The following is a 19,715-nucleotide window of genomic DNA, read 5'->3' as shown; positions in this document are numbered from 1 at the left end:
TGGTGATTTTTTTGTCCTCAATCCGCCTTCTGACACGTCGGTGTATAACACGTGGGACGCGTGCAAGGCCTCCTTGTGGGGCACGTGCCTCGCCCTTAACGCGAACCTTAATAAACTTCGGCGGGAAGAGAGGGAGGCTCTGGAAACGGAGCTTGCCACCTTGGAGCAGGCGCACAAGGCGAACCACTCCAGGGTGACCCTGCGCCCCCTGAGGGCGGTGCGAGGGAAACTAAAGGCCCATTATAACAACAGGGCGGAATTCACCCTTCTGCACCTTCGTCGTGTCTCCTATTCCCAGGGCAATAAGGTTGGGCGCCACCTTGCTCGGCAACTTCGTGACAAGCGCGAAAGGGATTACATCGGGGGTGTGTGAGACCATACGGGCTCTGTTCAGCATAAAGACGTGGACAAGGCGGCCATATTTGGTCGCTTCTACGAAGAGCTCTATTCGAGCGAAGCTCTCAATCCGGAGGCTCAATCCGAGTTTTTGGGTGGTCTGCCTCTACCGAGAGTCTCCAGAGAATGGAATGATTTGTTGTCCTCCCCCATCTCTAGGGAGGAGGTATTAGACGCCATCAAGGCCTTGAAACTGCATAAGGCCCCCGGGCCTGACGGCTATACGGCCCTGTTCTACAAGACATTTGCGTCCGACATCTGCGACTACTTAGTCTCCCTCTTCAACGCGATGGCCACTGAAGGTAGGACCTCGGACACCATGGCCGAGGCCATGATTACTATTATCCCCAAACCGGGTAAGGACCCTACCTACTGTGCATCTTATCGTCCGATAGCGCTCCTTAATCTGGACGCTAAATTGTACTCCTCCATCCTGGCGAGTAGACTGCAAGACTTGATGCCTGCTCTGATCCACCCTGATCAGTCTGGATTCATTAAAGGTAGACAAACTCATGACAACCTGCGGCGCGTCGTCCATTTAATCGAAAAAGCGGAGCGGTTCCGCATACCAGCAGTGTTGGTAGGGCTTGACGCGGAGAAGGCCTTTGACCGCGTTGATTGGGGGTTCTTGCACCGAACGCTGGTGGCCTTCGGGTTCTCGATCCAATTTATAAGAATGTTTGAGGCCAATTACAATAACCCTACCTCCCGGGTGTTGGTTAACGGCCATAGATCCGGGAGTTTTCGTCATTCCCGAGGAACACGCCAGGGCTGTCCACTCTCGCCCCTTCTCTTTGCCCTTAGCATAGAACCACTGGCGCTGGCGATCGGGGAGAACGAGCGGATCCTGGGACTCCCCTTTACGGGTGAGCAGCATAAGATTTCACTCTTCGCCGATGACGTCCTGTTGTCCCTTCGAGACCCGGCGCTGTCACTACCCCAGTTCCATTCGGTGCTCTCTGAGTATGAAACGGTGGCGGGGTTCAAAGTTAACTTTGACAAGTTCTACATCTTGAATTTGACCCTACCGCCGGGGGAGGTGCAACAGATCCGGTTGCTTACTCCGCTCTCGTGGACGTCTTCCTCTTTGATTTACCTGGGCGTGCGGCTGACCTCTACCATTGGCGCCTTGTTCCAGGCTAACTTCCCCCCGATGCTGACGTCGATTCGTATGGAACTGGACCGGTGGAAGCCTAAATTTATCTCGTGGCTGGGTAGGATTCATGCACTTAAAATGGTTCTCCTGCCCAAGCTCCTTTACCTCTTCCAGGCCTTGCCTATCCCGATAGGACTAGATTACTTCCGTCGGCTTAAGACTCTGATGCTGAAGTATGTCTGGCAAGGCGGTCGGGCGCGACTTCCGTTTACGGTTCTCCGACGCCCGCGGTTTGAGGGGGGAGTGGGCTTTCCGGACATGCATTTGTATTACAAGGCTGCCCAATTGAGAGTCCTAGTGGAGTGGTCCCAACAGCTTTCGGAGAAGCACTGGCTCCACATGGATCGGAGCGTTGCGGGTCGTTCCATCTGGGACCTAGCCTGGAAACCTAAGGTGGACCGGCCCAGAAACGCGTACATTAGCACTCCTACTAGCACGGTTTTAAAGGTCTGGGACACGGTTAGTAGCGATGACCGGTGGACCACATTCCCGTCCCCGTTCACCCCGATTCACTTCAATCCGGCCTTTCCTCCGGCGTTGACAGAGGGTCCCTTTGAGACCTGGAGGGAGGGTGGCTGTAGGGCCCTCACCCACCTGTTCCATGGTGCCGAACCCCTCACTTTCCATAATTGTATGAGGGATTATGGCGTTCTGCCGACGGAGCGCTTTCGACACCTTCAGCTCCTGCACTGGGCGACGTCGCCTGGAGTGGTGGATGCCGCTACCAGACCCTTGACGAAATTCGAAACTTTTATCCTTCGCTCATCCACCATGAAGGGAGCGATCTCTTTTCTGTATGAGCTGCTGTTAGACACCACGATGTCCCCCCGGCCTCGGTATAAGGATCACTGGGAGAATACACTGGGGAGGGACATTTCCGACAGCGAGTGGAGGAGCTTGTGGCGGGACGTGACAGCACATAACCACTCTACCGACCTCAGGGAGGCCCATATGAAGCTTCTGTTCGACTGGTACTTGTATCCGTCCAAACTACACCGAATATTTCCAACTACCTCAGACAGGTGCTGGCGGGGCTGCGGGATGTTGGGAGACTTCAGCCATATATGGTGGGACTGCCCCACCATCCGGCCGTTCTGGGCCGAGATTCTCTCCCACATTAAAGATGTGCTGGGTTACCCACTCCCAAACTCCATGGACTTTGTCTTGCTGGGCCTTAGAGACCCACTACTTGAGCACCAGACTAGGGCTGATAAGCGCATTATGTGGCTATGCTTGGGGGCGGCCAAGATGACTTTGGCAGCTGCTTGGAAAAGCCTGTCTGCCCCTGCCGTCTCTTTGTGGCATGCACGGCTATGGCGCCTTTTGAGTATGGAGCGGCTCTCAGATATCTTCCTGGGGAATTTTAAAAACTTTATGTTCAATTGGGGCCCCTTGGTGAGGTTTTTATCCCGAGGTCTGCCTTCGGCAGTTTGCCCGTCAGCGCTGCGGGCGCTTCATCTCTTCCAAATTTGATTACCGGTATGACTGTTGCTGATTGTCTGCATGCTGGTCGCCACCACTGGGTGGGGGGTGGGTGGTGGGGAGGGAAGGGGGGTGGAGGGGTGGTAGTTGGGGAAGTTGTTTTTCTCTTGTTGCGACTTGCTGTGCCCCCGAGAAAGGACACTATGATTATAGCGGGGCTTGGGTTGTTCTTCCCGGGCTGGGGACATTGCACCGGCTGTTGGAACTTCCTGGCACAATTCGGACACTGTGACGGGCAGGCCCATATCGTTCGCACTTCTGTTGCCCTAACTGGTTGCCGCCCCTTTTGAGGCATGCTCTGATTCCCTATTGCCCCTTCCTTTGCGATAATATTTTTAGCACCCCCTGTGTGGGGTTATGTGGCGGAATGTCGCCTGTTTCTTTCTCTCCTTTTACTTTTCTCGCTCCCCTTGCACTGTTCCCCTCCCTTTTTCTATTTTTCACCTTGCATACTATAAATAAAAATTTTATTAAAAAAAAAAAAAACTGTCATGGTTCCTGGCAATTGCACCCACTTGCCAGGCCCTAACCTTCCCTTTTCTTACATTTAAGGCACCCCTAAGCTAAGCACCAGATACTCCTATGGGTAGGATGCATCGTATGTGAAAGGTAGGACATATACTGGTGTGTGTTACATGTCCTGATAGTGAAACACTGTGCATTTCGTTTTTCACTATTGAAAGGCTGTCTGCCCCATAGCTTAACGTGGGACCTGCCTTGTAACATCATACAAGTGTAACTTTCTATTGGGACAAGATAGAGAACTAGAATTTAGGCTCTCTGAATTCAGAATGTAACAACATACCTTTTAGTAAAGGTGTGTTTGACAATGCCCCTTTTAGAAAGTGGGCATTTTCTTGTTTAACCATCCTGTGTGACTGTTTGTATATTCACAGTCTGGTTTTGGAGTGACAGGAGCTGGGGATGTGTATTCACTCTAGACAGTCACAAGGGATGGGAGGATGAGGAGTGTCCTGCCTTTCCTGGGTGACTCACAGCCAGGTGGAATAGACCTTGTAGGCATTTAGAGTGCTGGGAGGAGTGTCTAGCACCTGAATAGGCTATGTCTCCCTTGCACAATGCTGTCTGTACCTCCTGCGGTCTAGCTGGACAATGGGGGACAGAACTGATTTAGGCTGAGCACAGAGACCCTTGCCACAAAGAGAAGAGATAGAAAATCGGGTATAGGTAATAGACCAAAACTCCCAGAACTTTAGATCCCTTCTGGAGAAAGGAGGATCCTGCCAAGAAGAAGAGCTGAATTGGTGTATGAGGAGAACTACCCTTTCTGTTGTGTGAGGGGTGGGCTGGCCAGCAGTTGCGTTCCTTCTCTGTGTGCAGAGGAAAAGGACAGACTCTTTTTACCCTGCTGTGGTATCCTTCTTCAGAAGATCTCCAAGGACTTGTGTGTGCTTGCCTCCTGTTGTGGAAGACTCAGGGACAGCAAAATCATCCCTGTGCTCATCTTGAAGATTTACCAAGTCTGCTCTTCCCACTCCCATCACAGCACCAGAGGCACTGAAGAAGAATGTGCCATATGGGGAGGGGAGCAGATGCACAAACATTTGCCATGGTGGAAGTTGAGTTGCGGCACCAGCATGTGCTGCATTGAAAGCTCTTTGTAGGCGTGGGCCATGACCGATCTAAAAAACCTCCAACTGGCTTTCTCGCTGTGCGGACTGAAAAGGGAGCCCAGTGCCTGAAAGAACGTAAGGGTGTTCCGGCGTTTCCGAAGCAGCCACCGTGCAGGCTGGGGAGGGAGCCCAGCCCCACCCTGCCTGCTCAAGAGCTGAGGAAGATGTGTGGAGTCTTTGACGTGGCCGCTGTGAGGGACGGCAGCCATGCGTCCAGCCTTAACACCTCCTGAAGCCCCGGGATTGAGTGTCAAGGTGAGTGCAGCCATTGAAGTGTGTCCAAGTGGAGTGGGAGGCTGGAGAAATGCCTCTTCTTCCATGCACCCTTTCTCTGGAGTTCTAGCAGAGCGGGAGGCTAGAGACATGACTCCCACGCCACATTTGTATTGCAGAGCAGAGTAGGATGCCAGAGACATGCCTCTGCTTCTATGCCACATTTGCCTTGCCGAAACCGGAGTGGGAGGCCAGGGACATGCCTTTGCTCCTGTTACCCGAGCAAGGGCAGTGCACAAGTGAACAAGAGGAGTTCTTGGGGCGCAGCTAGAAGGGGCTGCGAGATTGTGGTCCTGCCGTGAGACGGCCCAGAGACCACATACCAGCCATCTGAGTGACTAATCCTGTGCTCTCTCCCCATGAATGGGACCCCTCTTTGTCACTGACATTTCCTTTTAAAAGTGATATTGTGATACATGTGTGTTGGATTTTTGTTGTTTTGGTCTTGTTTGGTTTAGATAAAAATACCTTACCTTATTTTTCCAAACTGGTGTGGTGTTCATTTGTGGTTTTTTCACTGTGTTACTGTATGTTTGAGTAGAAATACTTTACACATTGCCTTTGGGATAAGCGTGTCTGCTCATGCCAAGCTACCAAGGGGTTGAGCAGGGGTTATCTAAAGTATGTAACTACCTTATCCTGACTAGAAGCAAGGGTCCCTACTTGGACAAGGTGCCTACCTTTGCCAACTAGAGACCCCAATTTCTTACAGGGGCATATAAAGCTGTTATGATAAGTAAATACATTTGTGGCCCTCTTTTATAATCCTGATTTTATTTTGGCTGTTGTTGATTTATTTTTGTAGATCTGGGTTTGACAACATGGATGTCACCAAGCTCTTCTGCATACAGTATTCATAGAGTGTGCTTCCGGTCTCCCACCATTACATTTGGCTTATTTGAACTGGCTGCTTTCATCTTAAGTCCGCTCAGATGGGTATTTCTCTCACCTCATGCTATTATCTGCTTTATGTATCCTTCCCCCACCTATGGAGGGCTTATACTGCACTAAATTAGGCAATACACAATGCACACCCAACCCTCGCACTGTATTGCCAAATTTTTATTATTTTTCGCATATATGCGTTGAGTTTAGAAAGCAGATTTTCAGTACTGCAGCAGACACTGCCCATACTACAGCTACAATACAACCACCACCACCACCAATACCATCACCATACCACCACTAATATCGCTTACAACGCTGGCACCAATCCCATCACCATCAGTACCACTTCTAATACCTTGAGCAATATCACCATCAATATTATCACCAATACCACTATTAATACTCTGGCAAAATTCTATCTGCCCCCTGCCAGTCTAAGGAAATCTTTAAGGTGCTTAATGAATTCACTTCCGACCCCAGGACGCTTCCTACTCAGGCCCCCACACAGAAAGCATGTAATACTCTTAGCACCTTCTTTATCGAAAAAATCGTATTAATTAAGGACACCATACCCGTCACGTCTCCTGGCGCTGGATCTGTTTCCCCTCCTCACAACTCTTTCTCTTTCACACAATTTCCCCTTCTAGATTCTACATCTCTGGCCACTCTTGCTACCCGCGTTAAGTCGGGATCTCCAGATGACTGTTGTCCCCCCTCTATACTCCGGGACATCTGCCTTTCTCTACCCGACTGCATTCTCCCCCTGTTAAACTCCTCTCTTTCTTCCGGTATGGTGCCGGGCTCCTTCAAGGAGGCCGTGCTGGTGCCCCTCCTGAAGAAGCCGGGGGCCGACCCCGCCGTCCCGGCAAACTACCGCCCTATCTCCCTCTTACCTTTCTTCTCAAAGATCCTGGAAGCCCACGTCACCACCTGTCTCTCACAGTTTATCGAGAGTTCCAACTTTCTCGAGACCAACTAGGCAGGCTTCAGACCCGGCCACTCTACGGAGACAGTGATCTTGGCCGTGCTGGACGCCCTGAGAGACGGTGTTGACAAGGCTGTTCCCCAGGCCCTGGTATTACTAGATCTGTCAGCCGCCTTCGACACGGTGGACCACAACATCCTTCTCCACCGTGTCGAACAGGCTGGCATCCAGGGCCTGGCGCTGGCCTGGGTCAGATCTTTTCTGACCGGCAGGTCCCAGACCCTCAGCCTGGGCGCCTTCAGGGCTCCCAGAGAGCACTCGCTCTGCGGGGTCCCTCAGGGTTCCTCTTTGTGCCCTCTTCTCTTCAATCTCTATCTTCGCCCCCTTCTTTTTTCCTTGAGGCAGTGGGACGTTACCGTGTTTAATTACGCGGACGACCTGCAGCTCATCTTTTCTCTTAACTCCCCCTCTGCTATCCCCAACTTTCAAGCAGTTATGTCCCACATTCTCCAGTGGATGGGCCATAATCAGTTAAAGCTGAACCCCGGAAAGACGGAGCTCCTCCTTCCCGGTAAGAGCGCCACCTTCTGGGGGCCTCAATTCTGGCCGGCGGACCTGGGCCCCTCTCCCACTCCTGTAGCCTCGGTGAAGAGCCTGGGGGTCACTATCGATTCCGCCTTATCCCTTGGGCCGCAGGTAGGGACCGTGGTCTCGTCCTGCATCTACCAACTGCGCAGGATCAGGAAAGTGGCATACCTCTTTACACCCGATGCCCTCCTGCAGGTCATCATGGCCCTCGTCCTCTCCCGCCTAGATTTTTCTAATTCGATCTACCACGGCCTGCCCAAAACATCGATGGCTAGACTGCAAGTGGTCCAAAATCAGGCGGCGAGATTGGCCTTAGGGATTCCGAAGTGGCAATCCGCCAGGCCCCTTCTTGTCAAACTCCACTGGCTCCCTGTCGTCTCTAGGGCAGCCTTTAAGATCGGCTGCCTTATTTTTAAGTCATTAGTCGGCCCCTGTCCTGCTTTCGTTAAATCCCTCATCAGACCCTATTGCCCATCCCGCAACCTGAGATCCTCTCACCTCCATTTCTTGACTGTTCCTTCCTTCAAGCTCTGTAGATCTGGAGGCCGGAGATTTGCTTACCTGGCCCCCAAGCTTTGGAATTCTTTCCCCCTCACTCTCAAAACTTCTAACTCTCTAACCCTTTTCCGTAAGTCTCTAAAAACTTGGCTCTTCCCCCAATCTGGCTAGTCTTTCTGTCCCCTCTATTTCCAACCAGCGCCAGGAAACCCATGGTGTCAGTGCGCTCTATAAGCACCCCTTACGATACGATACGATACGAATACCACTAATAAACCACCATTGTGCCAGTATAACCCTATACCATCACCAACACCAACTACTACCACTTGTACATATCAATGCCATCAACATTAACCTCAATGCACCACCAATACCACCAGATTACCACCACGAATATCACCACCAATAGAACCTCCAGTACCACAAGTACTACCACTACTGTATCACTAGAAATAGCACATGTACCAATGGGAACCAATACCACTGTTCCCAATATCACAATCAGTACCAACAATACCATACCAGTACCAATAGCATCATCAACACAACCACTAGCAGTACCACTGACACCATCATTGTACCAATGTCACCACAACCAATAACACACCACCACCATCAATAACATTACCATCACCAATGCCACCAGAAAGATCACTAACACCATTACTGCCATCAACGCCACCATCTATACTACCAACAATAAATCCCATACCACCACCCCTACCTACAACTCCAGTACCACAACACAATATCAATATGCCACCAATACCACTGCCTCAATTCCACAACCAGTAACACCACCACTGATTTCTCCACACCGCTGATTTCTCCACAGATAGTACAGCGCACTACCAATGTCTCCAACAGCAATAATAGCAATTCCACTTGCATCAATACTACTATAAAACACCACTAATACCACCATACCACCACTATCACTAATAATCCTACCAATACCACACCACCACTACCATTATCAAATTTTTACCACCATTATAGAAGCACCACTGCCACCACTAATAGCACACACCCACAACCATTATTACACCATCACCACCGATAACACACACCACCAACAAGGACACCAGTACCAACAATAAGGACACTACCACCATCAATATCTCTAACAATATCATCAATATCACCACAACAGTCAGAAGCTGCAGTTATAAACCATGACATAATTTCACGATGAAAACAATTGTCTCCCTGAAATACACACACTAGGTCATGCATCAATGTCTACATATGTTCCTGTTCTTGTAACTTTTTCAATGGAAACAATGCCACCACAATACTGGATATCATCACAAATAATATCACCCACCAGTAACACAAAACACCACTACTAGTATCAGTACACCTACCCCCAACAATAACACCAGTACCACCACCACAGATACCAAAGCCACCACCAATACCAACCACCACTGCCACCACCATCACTAATTGCATCAAAGCCAATACCACCACCAGACAATTATCTCCAATAGCAATAGCACAATGCCAGTTCTACCACAATACAACACTATCACCAATACCACTAAAACCACTAATTGCACCTTCACTAATAAGCACTGGAAACACCAGGAGTTTTGCATTTAATCTGCTCTCTGTAGGTCTGTGTTTGCATATCCTCTCACATTAAACAAAAACCTATTCGCTTTGCCAATTCCTATTTCTATTATAATATTGTGCTTGTATTAATTAGTATGTGATAATTAACAATCGCAAATCACAGTAAATTGATCTACCCTAAACACACCATCCGTATAAATTTCAATTGTACCGGAAAAGTGTACTGCTCATAGCTTTTTCTTATTTCAAATCAACTGAACAGAAACTGGAAAGTTATATAGACGGTTAAGAAAGATAGAAAGTTTTTGATATGTTTATACACGAATATTATTCACAAAAGTCGAAGAGTGCGATAGCTTAAAATATTTACTACTACTATCTATGTGTTATTGGCGCCATTTCAATGATGTTGGGCAAAAAGATGACTTGCCTACAACTAAATGAACACCAGGGCATTTTTCATCCAAGGGTAGTTTAAAAAAGAATGTGGACGATTATTCTTTCTTATTATCTTACTCTGGAACAGCTGTCGGTACAGCTTGCACTACAATATTTGTTTTTCAACCCATGCACTTAACAAATGTGAGGCTGAAATAGTGTAAAATCTGACACAGAAAATCATGCATCCTGACTAAGCTCTACTCCAGGGGGACCACATTTGGAGAGCGAGAACGTTGCTTACTGTCTTCTGGAAAAATGGACATTGTACACAATTCACAGGGGAGCTCAACCTGCAGGCAGCTCTCTCGCCTGAACTGCAGATGACAGACAGCCTGTCAGCGGGGCTTCATGAAAAGGCAACTCTAGGAAAATGGGACCGAAGCAGCGAGCACGACTGTATCCAGTAATGCTGCGGTGACATTCCCAGGCAGAATCTGTGGCTGTGGACCCTGAAATGAGTCAGTGATTAAATTATTTGGATTCTGTTGTATTATGCCTAGCGTATGGGTGACTAGCGCTTACCTTGTGTATTGGAACGTTCTGATGTATAAGGTCATTGGTTTATGTAGTACCGTCTGCATGAAGATGTCCATCCGCGTGTACAAGTGTGTTGGTTGTTTCCACTTTTTTTCACCAGAAACAGATCACATGCTCTAGTCTCAGCTGACATATACCATCATGGTTCTGCAGGTTTTTCTTGCCCCATTAATATTGACTACTGTTGAGTGGATTTAAAAATTGGGCATCAGAAATTGATCAATATTATATATCGCATGGGCCACTGAATGAAGGTCAGGAACAAACTAAGTCAAGATTCATCAATTACCCAAGCAGTTTAGTTCTCTCTGTGGATTGGAATTATGGAGATCATTGTTTGATCAATAAACTGCTTAATATGGACGATCATTCGGGTCAGTGCGCTGATTACCTGCTATATAGCCATAACGATATTTTTCCATTTAGTTCTCAAGAAAAAAATTTTCACAAAACATTGTTCAGAGGAAAAAGAGGAAGCATCTCCTCATGAAACTGGGAAAACCTTGGAGACCCGATATGATTGGCTGGTATGTCTCCCTATATGCGTCGTTGGACAGCGTTCATCAGATGCATTTGTGCATCCATGGGTAAAAGGATTTAAACTGAGATTAGAGAGGCAAGTTCTTTGACAATGCAGTGGAAGGTGTGCAAACTGCTCGTCATCTTTAAAGAAATAGATTGGGTTATAATCCAGCAGAGATGTGCCCTTGTTTTGTAAAATGAAACTGTAATTGGGTTCAGGAATGTGTATTTATGTTGCTACCTATTAATGAGTTTTCAATTCTGTTCAATATAACAAAAGTTAATGTCAGAGAAGAACTATCCAACCTTTCAATTACCCTTCACTCTCTAGCCCTAAATGGCCTCCAGCTTTATCTTGCATAGTCAGCATAGCTGCTCTTATGTATACATAAATGATTTAAGTCTATTATTTATTTGTATTTGTCCAACCTTTGACTGTGCATGCATCCTCTACCCTTACTAAGGAAAAAACGTGTAATCCTTCTTTAAATCTACAGTTGTGAGCTCAAGTTCTTCCATTGAAAAGGCTTGACCTTTTAACTCTTAATAGGTTTTGGGAATCTAAATGTCTAAATCATATCCCACAACCCTCCAATTAATCCACTCTGTACACTACATAATTCGTGATGGTTCCTCGTAGGCACTGCGATTTAAGACATAAGCCATTTAATTAGCTCATTCCTGGGCTAGTCTAAGTGTTTCTTCTCAGCTTAATGACATTTTCCACCCTTTCGAAAATAGAAAACGGACTAGCAGCAAACAGTGCAAAGTTCCACAAATGAGAAACCGATAAACATGCAATATTTTGCACCGGTGTTTTCGTCAATATCAACAATGAAAGCTGTACAGTGATCAGATCCAGACAGATGGCATCAAGATAGAAAGAGGAAAAGAAATCATATTATTTAAGCTGGGCAAAGTCTTGGGCTGTACTGCTGATAGAACCTGTGTGGTCTTGAAAGGTAGCACCCAAAGAGAGTTCTTAGCCTAATTACTACATTATTGCAGATTCCTTTTACAAAAGAAAAGAAATTGTACGTTTGATTTTGTGAACATGGCATTTTCTGTATATATACGCACAAGGTACCATCTTATCAACAAGTACTAAGACAACCCTCTCCAACACACCTCAATGTGACAAATCTAGGGAATGGTCTCGAATTGGAACTGCTTTTTTACACAAATGACCACTCTGGTATAAAGGCAAATATTCACTGTTTGCAATAGTTTACGTAGTATTCAAAAACATCACATTTACCAAAGCAGAAATTACGATAATCGAAAACAAAATGCATGCAAAACGACTACATATGATGGCACAAAGGGGTTTCTTCAAATTAAAAAAAAGACAGTATATCAAACAGAAAAATGGAGACGGGGAGATCACACAAACTTACCAAAGTGATTCTCGCATACAATGCATTCTAATGTTTCATTGCACCACAAGGAGTAACGTGCCCCTCCACATCAATGCATTGTTCAGTCTAAGGTAAGGATTGTGTAGGCGTGGCTTTAAAATGACAGTATACAACCCTGCAGAGAAGACACTATGCCAGGGCGCTACTTGGATCAATCCGCAGCCCGCACATCAATGGAGGAGGACCTCTGCGTGGACATTTATATACTGTCCTTTTAACTGCAGGGAGATTTGCTACTGCGCATGGCGATGGAGAGAAAGCCGGCAAATTTGGTGTGGATAATGGGTGAAGAGAGGGAATGAGCGGGTGTGGTATCCCCATCACGGTTAGAATGGAACTGATAAAGCAGCGTATGGACTGGGGAACAAATCATAAGCATGTTTATCCACCGAAGGGACTGGGGAATGGAGACTGCCAGCACGTTGCCATGGAAACACTGACTGAGGGCACTTCACCATCTCATACCTTATCCAATACATTGCTGGTTGCTGGTAGTAGTCCAAAGACCCTGATCGCTTGATGGTGAACCCGTGGTCCAGCTGAGCAGAGAGAAATGGGGCAACTCAGTGGATCGGCATTGCGCTTTAGCATCAAGACTCCATTCCAAGATGGCACTCCTCTAAGGCACAGTTACTGCTGGCATTTTCACAAGCTGCTCACAACTTTCATCCTAACATTGTACATTCAAAACTACACATAGTAAAAGGAAACCGCCTGCTGTGTTGACATAAGTGACCTTTAAACTGTGTTACATGTCAGGATCTCTGGCTGAAACTGAAAGAGAGTTGGGCAAGCACTGCTTGTAGCTGAGTCATGTGCCAGAACTTTCATTAGTATCCTGAGCCTGCTCCAAAAAAAGACCTATATGTATGTATATATGTAGATGGGAGTATGTGCTTAGTATATATGAAGCGGTCACAGTGCAATATGTTATTTATTATTTATTTTTGTTGAGTGTGGGTAGATGCTCTGACTAACGCAGGTGAAGCAACAAGTGAGCCTGGGTGTATTTTTGATTTTTTTTTAAGTATTTACCAAAACCTGGATGGATGGTGGATACGTTTGTGCAGTGAGGCAAAATCAAACTGAAGAGGCCTCGTGAGAATTAGCAGAGTTGTTTCTCTGTTCAAAGTCACTGTAGCATGCAATCTATGAGGCAGTACATTGTCTTTCTCAAATTCATTTTGCTTTTATGTGGCAAAAAAATGGGTTTGACGTTTGTGCTGCTGTAATAAATGTGTCTGTTCATTTAATAAATAGCATATTACACTCTGCAGATCTACATGTTCGTTTTGTTTTTTTCATTTTCAGTAGTTATAAGCAAAGTTATTTAACCATCACTCGAGCACAGTGAATTACATCTTCGCAGTGAGATACAATAACTAGGTCTCGAGAGTATGACCTCGGTAGTTTCCTTCTGTAAAGTGACCCTAGAAAGTAATCTGTGACCTCCAAAAGCAGAATTTTATGAAATCAGTTATGCTCTACAGTGATTATAACTTAGGATTCGGCCTTAGCATTGTAGTAGTAAATATGTGAATCTGTGTTTCTTAGTGTAGTTGTCCCAAATAACTTGTTAAATCTCATTTCTTGTTTAAGAAACTCGCTGACTAACTTGTCAGTGTGGAAACTGTGACAGCAGTTGCCAGTTAAGGGTGCAGGTTGTGTGCTAGCAGGGTTTTTAAACTAACGGGTGTGTTTTGATGCAAAAACATGATTGCTACAAAGCTAAATATTTTTAGAATGTATGTACCAATGGGCATAGATATCTGTGAATGAATATTTAAGATATCTGTGGCAGGCCCTTTATGGAGATGTGTAAGAATACGTGGCATGGCGTGCAGTACCAGTCTTCACATGAATGTAGGGTTTCTTACCAGAGGCATGAGGGCATGCATGCACTAGGCAGGCTGTCACCTGGAATCTGAAATGCTACGTTTATATGACTTCAGAGCAAATATTGTTGTCCTTTGGTTGTTTTTATGGCCTGTTTACTTACCTGTTATTTATCCACATGACAGCAACTCATGGACATGCTGACTTCAAGGACTAACACACGTTTCATAGCCCTTCTCACTATTACCAACAGGCCTCTCCTGAACCCGATCCCCGTCTTCTTGTAATTAAATCACAGCTTGTATGTAGCGATTTGAAGCAATGTCTTGATTTGGATCAAGCTTTCTATCATTACACTATTGATAGATTCGGCATAAATAGAACTAACCAATCAGCACGCCCTTCTAAATTCAGCACTCGGAGCCATGCTGTACGGTACACTTAAGGCCAATTTGCAATTTTTCATGCATGGTGGGGGGAGAGAGACGAAAAAAGCTGTATCTACAAAGATACAGTACTGCTGCTGCAGTGGTGGCTCGCAGAGGGAGTGCTGCGGGGCGGTGGGGCGGGCGAGGGGCAGGGTGGTGGGGTAGTGGACTCTGACATACGACGGGCATGAGTAAAGTAAGTAAATACATAAATAAAACTATTTACTTTGCGCTCGCAGCCCGTCATATGTCCGAGTCCACTACCCCCCACCCTGCCCCTCCCCCACCCTGCCCCCCGCAGCACTCCCTCTGCGAGCCGCCACTGTGCTGCTGTCTTCCCCTAGGCTGGTGCGCTTTCTTGCAGCCTTGTCCCATGCATAGACCATTGCACGATTGTAACAAGGGGCGTGCGTGTGTGTGTGTTTGTGTGTGTGTCAGACACGGGTTTTGTACTGGGGCTTCCAGCACTAAACACTATAATGAGGCATAGTTTAAAACATTTCCCACCTTGTGTGTGCTGTACAGTTCACGTTATCAAACTCTGGAGAAAAGAAAACTTTTCTTCAACTTTGTGCCTGCCTCAAGGAGGTGTAAATGTATAGTGCAAAGCCCTGTTTAAAAATGTCAGTAGTCAGAAATTGGCATCAAACACCATGGGTGGTTGTGTGGGGATGCCCATGTCTCACATATTGCATGATGCAAAGTATTACTTTAGGGCTACTTTCGAGCACAAACACGGTTTGTACTGGAAACTAAGGGCCTCATTAGGATCGCGGACGGACTTGCGTCCGTCCGCGACCCCAGAGCAGGAGGGAACCTCCGCATGGCATGCGGAGTTCCCTCCTGTGCAATTAGGATGTGACCGCCACCCTGGCGGTCACATCCTCTATTTATAACATTGCAGCGGGTGCGGCTTCAAGCTGCACCCGCTGCAATGTTAAAAATGCACGCATTGTATTTGCATGCAGTAAGAGGCAGGCACCGCGCGGTGCCTGCCGCTTTCTGCATGGAAATGCAAGGGGGTACCATAGGTACCCCCCATGTGCACCCCCCACCCCCCCTTCACCTCGGGGGCCCGCAACAGGCCCCCGCAGTGAAGTTCCGTATGCTTTTCCACGGCGGAAAACCCGCCGCGGAAAAGCATAATTTACAGGCCATCCTAACATGGTGGACGGTGTCTGAAAGACACCGTCACCATATTAGAGCTTTTCCGACGCAGTTGTAAGCCGACCGCGGCGGAAAAGCTGCGGACGGAAACCAGGACCCACCAGCCATCCTAATGTGGCGGTGGGTCTTTGGTCAGTCCGCTGCGGTTTTTCCGCATCCTCTGGGCCGGCGGTGGCTTCCGCCGGGCCCGAGGATGCGGAAAAACCACAATCATAATGACCCCCTAAATCCCAAATCAACACATTGCATTGGTGTGCGTCACTTTTGGTGTCTGCACAGGCACAAAGTGTTGAGATTTGGCCTCTGGTTACAGCAATGTTGCTCCTGTGTACTTCGAAAGGGTGAAGAATCAAGATAGCTATGGAAACAAGCTGCATTAGTGACTCATGTTTTGTCTGATCAGTTTTAATAAAAAGGATTTCCACTTTTTGCCTCATCACTTTTAATAAAAAAGATTTATAGGATAATAAGATACACAACCAAAAAGGAAAATAAAACTTGTGGCACCTGAAACATTGGTTTAGCACGTATCAAAGCATTAGTAGAGAAGCATGGTGCCGAAAAGCGACAGCGGATTCCCCCGCATCCTCGCTCTAGAATGAACCATACCTTAGTATTTGCCAGACTCGACTCCCTTCCTTTTGTCAAGATTTGTCCCAATCTCAATAACTCCACCTCCCCTATGGCAATACTTAAGTGGCAGAGTACACAATTACATTCCCACTCCTAACTTGGTTCGGACATGCAAACCGAAGCAAAGATATTACGGAGATTTTAAGAGCCACACCTGCCATTGCTGCTTTTACGGGTGATTGTAACTACTGTTTTCAAGGGTGCCATTTTTTTGGGGTTTTGCAGTTTTATATAGCTTGAACTCGACTCAAAGGTATTGGAGCGCTTTACATGAGCACCAGTTCCGTTCATTTTTTTGTTAGGCACGAGGAGATTAAGTGATTGGCCCAGAACCATAGGACATGGAGTCGACCCCGAGGCTCGAACCTTGGTTTCCCAGCTCCAAGATCGGCAGTCTAGCCGTCAGACCACATCCTCATCGTCAAATCCATGACATCAGGACCATGTAGGTCATGGGAGACAATGTATAACAGGGCAGTGAGCGGGTATCTGCTGCTTTGATACTCAAGGTGGGCTGGGGTCGAGTCTGATCCTAGATCTGACAGCTATTATTCAGCTGGATCCAGGATCCCGAATGGCCCCAGTAAACTATGCTGAATTTGTCAATTTGTCAACTCCCAATCGCGCACTGTTCACTTGGCGCCCTGGCGCTTTCTGTAATTTTATCACTTTAAATTTTGTTTAAACCACACTTGTGTTTCTTTCCATTAGTTTTTCTTTTTATTTCATGCTTATATTTTTTTCATATAGGCTATAGTTTCATTGTTCTACATTCGCATTATTTTGTGATAACAAGCATATATTCACAGTACTATTTTACATCATGTACATCAACATTTGCTTGACACTTCTGTTAATATGCATTTAAACAACATTTCTTGAGTGAGCCCAATGCATTTCGGCACTCATGTGTGCCTTCATCAGGGGCAGAATCTACAAAAGGAAAATAAGAAAGCATAGTGTAAGTATTTTGTGTTTGTGGGGGGTTGTGTAAACGTGTGTCCTTAATCTGTGCATACCTGGTTATTGGTGTAATGTATTGTTTAAATCCTGTCCTCCAATTTGGCCACTCCACTTCTGTATAAAACACAAATACAAGCCCATTTGTAACTGATCCGCATATTTATATGAGATTAATTGTGGTTTGCCACTAAGTACCCTGCATACCTTCAATGATAGTGTCGCTGGTTTCTGAAAAAGTAATAAGCAAAAAAATGTCTTAACTCCTTAATCTTATCCACTGCATTGATGAATTTACATCACGCTGTAGCAACATACCTTATCCAAATGTGCCTTGGGTTTCTGAAATAAATAAATCAAACCTATCCCGTAGTTACAACTCGAGAACAGGTAAAAAAATAGAAGACGGGTCGCGGTAGCTCGCCGTGTTTACCTTATCTTGCTCCGGGCGTTCTAAATCTAAAAAACCGAAATACAACAACGTCAGTTACCCTCGCCGCCACTCCTAAATTATACAATCCGACTCTAAACGGTGCTCTGTCAACATACCTGTGACAATTCGTCTGCCGTTGTAAACAATTCCCGCAAACCGCTAGGTCAAGTCCCTCCGCTGGTTACTGACTTTTAAGTGACTCCGTTACACTCCGTGGCAACTCCGCGGAGTTTAACACTAACGACGGACTGGCCCATACGTCCTCATCCTTCTCAGTTTCCGTGGGCGCCATCTTAGAAAGGTGCACGAGCCTATTAGTGTGGTGTAAAGGAACTGGTAGTAACCGTGTTCTGATACTGCGAATGAAATACCTGATCTATTCACTGTCGATATTTCAGTTGCTCGCCTCAGAATAGATGGGTGTTACTGATAATTACTCCCATGGCATAATAATGCTGCCAAACATCGGATGAATTGACTTTTAAAGATGTCAAAATATTGGGGAATTGGGTAATTCTATTAGTATGGGTACTAACATACTGAGTTATGCTTACAATCCCTTTGGATAATTATACTTAGGGTGTTTCTGTGATTTTTTGTCGGTTGTTGGGTCACGTATTATACAAAGTGGTGTGTTGGAGAAGAGCCACATTTGGGTTAAGTCTGCTAAATCGCGTTATTTGAGGATATGTGATGTGTGAACTCATGATTCAAAATACATTTTTCGGGCACAAATAATATCATTACGAGTGTTACATGTTACACAACGGTTGAAGAACATCACCCTCCTGTTAAATAATTGCTATTCTTTACGATTTCAAACGTTACATGAGTTCATAGTTATGAAATACCTCTCCCTACTTGTTTTGATATTGTTCCTGGTTGTCTCTATAGAAAACATGCTAAGTCATACTTGTCATTAAGACCTGTTGGTATCATGGTATTCAGATATTTGATCCAAAACAATTCACGTTGTAGTAATTTCTGGTGATTGTCTATGCCTTGTTTCAATGGTACTTGTTCCAAAATTTGAAATCTTAATTGAGAAATACTATGTTTCTCTTGAATCCAATGTTGTACCAGTGGTGCGGTCAAGGAGTTGTTGCGAATTCGACTTTTGTGTTCTGATATTCGCACTTTTATTTTGCGCTCAGTCTTGCCAATGTACATCCTACCGCATGGACACTTGATTTCATACACCACGTTTTGCGTGTTGCAGTCACTTGTGTGTCTTAAGCGAATCTGTTTGCCAGTTGTTGGATGAGTACATGAGTGCCGAAATGCATTGGGCTCACTCAAGAAATGTTGTTTAAATGCATATTAACAGAAGTGTCAAGCAAATGTTGATGTACATGATGTAAAATAGTACTGTGAATATATGCTTGTTATCACAAAATAATGCGAATGTAGAACAATGAAACTATAGCCTATATGAAAAAAATATAAGCATGAAATAAAAAGAAAAACTGATGGAAAGAAACACAAGTGTGGTTTAAACAAAATTTAAAGTGATAAAATTACAGAAAGCGCCAGGGCGCCAAGTGAACAGTGCGCGATTGGGTGGAAACTCAACTTCACCATAACCAATTTCAGAACCAGGTCTGACAAACCTTAACAATCGCAGCACCAGTGTACAAAATCGATTAATTTAGGAATAATCCGGAGTGCTCCCACAACCCCCTCAAAACTCAATTTGTCAACTCCGACACATTCAGCAGTGGTCCGCTTTCCGTTTTGAACAGCAAGTGAAGATGTCAATGCAACGGGGGTGACAAAGGCAGACACCTTAGCACTTCATTTGCACTTGAGAAGCTATGATTTGGAGGTGGGTTTTCAACTTTGTTCTACAACTGAATGTAAGAGACATGCATGCAGTGTGAGACTGTTAGTTGTATCTATCTGTATGAGTAATCACACTC

The 19,715-nt window shown here is 45.9% G+C and overlaps 1 protein-coding gene across 2 annotated transcripts in view; it reads right to left on the bottom strand.

The window, feature by feature from the left end:
• Nucleotides 1-19,715, bottom strand: part of DCLK1 (doublecortin like kinase 1) — a 1,249,627-nt gene that overhangs the window by 66,493 nt on the left and 1,163,419 nt on the right. The window contains exon 17 of one of the 2 annotated variants that reach the window (XM_086935106.1): nucleotides 12,805-12,878. The exons of the other annotated variant lie outside the window; for it this stretch is intronic. Coding sequence (XP_086791232.1) covers nucleotides 12,805-12,878 — 74 coding nt within the window. The remainder of the gene's footprint in view (nucleotides 1-12,804; nucleotides 12,879-19,715) is intronic. 2 annotated transcript variants of the gene reach the window in all.

Source organism: Lissotriton vulgaris, chromosome 8 (assembly GCF_964263255.1).
Source record: "Lissotriton vulgaris chromosome 8, aLisVul1.2, whole genome shotgun sequence".
Classification (NCBI taxonomy): domain Eukaryota; kingdom Metazoa; phylum Chordata; class Amphibia; order Caudata; family Salamandridae; genus Lissotriton; species Lissotriton vulgaris.
The sequence above is the reverse complement of the archived record's forward strand: the minus strand, read 5'-3'. Positions and strand labels throughout refer to the sequence as shown.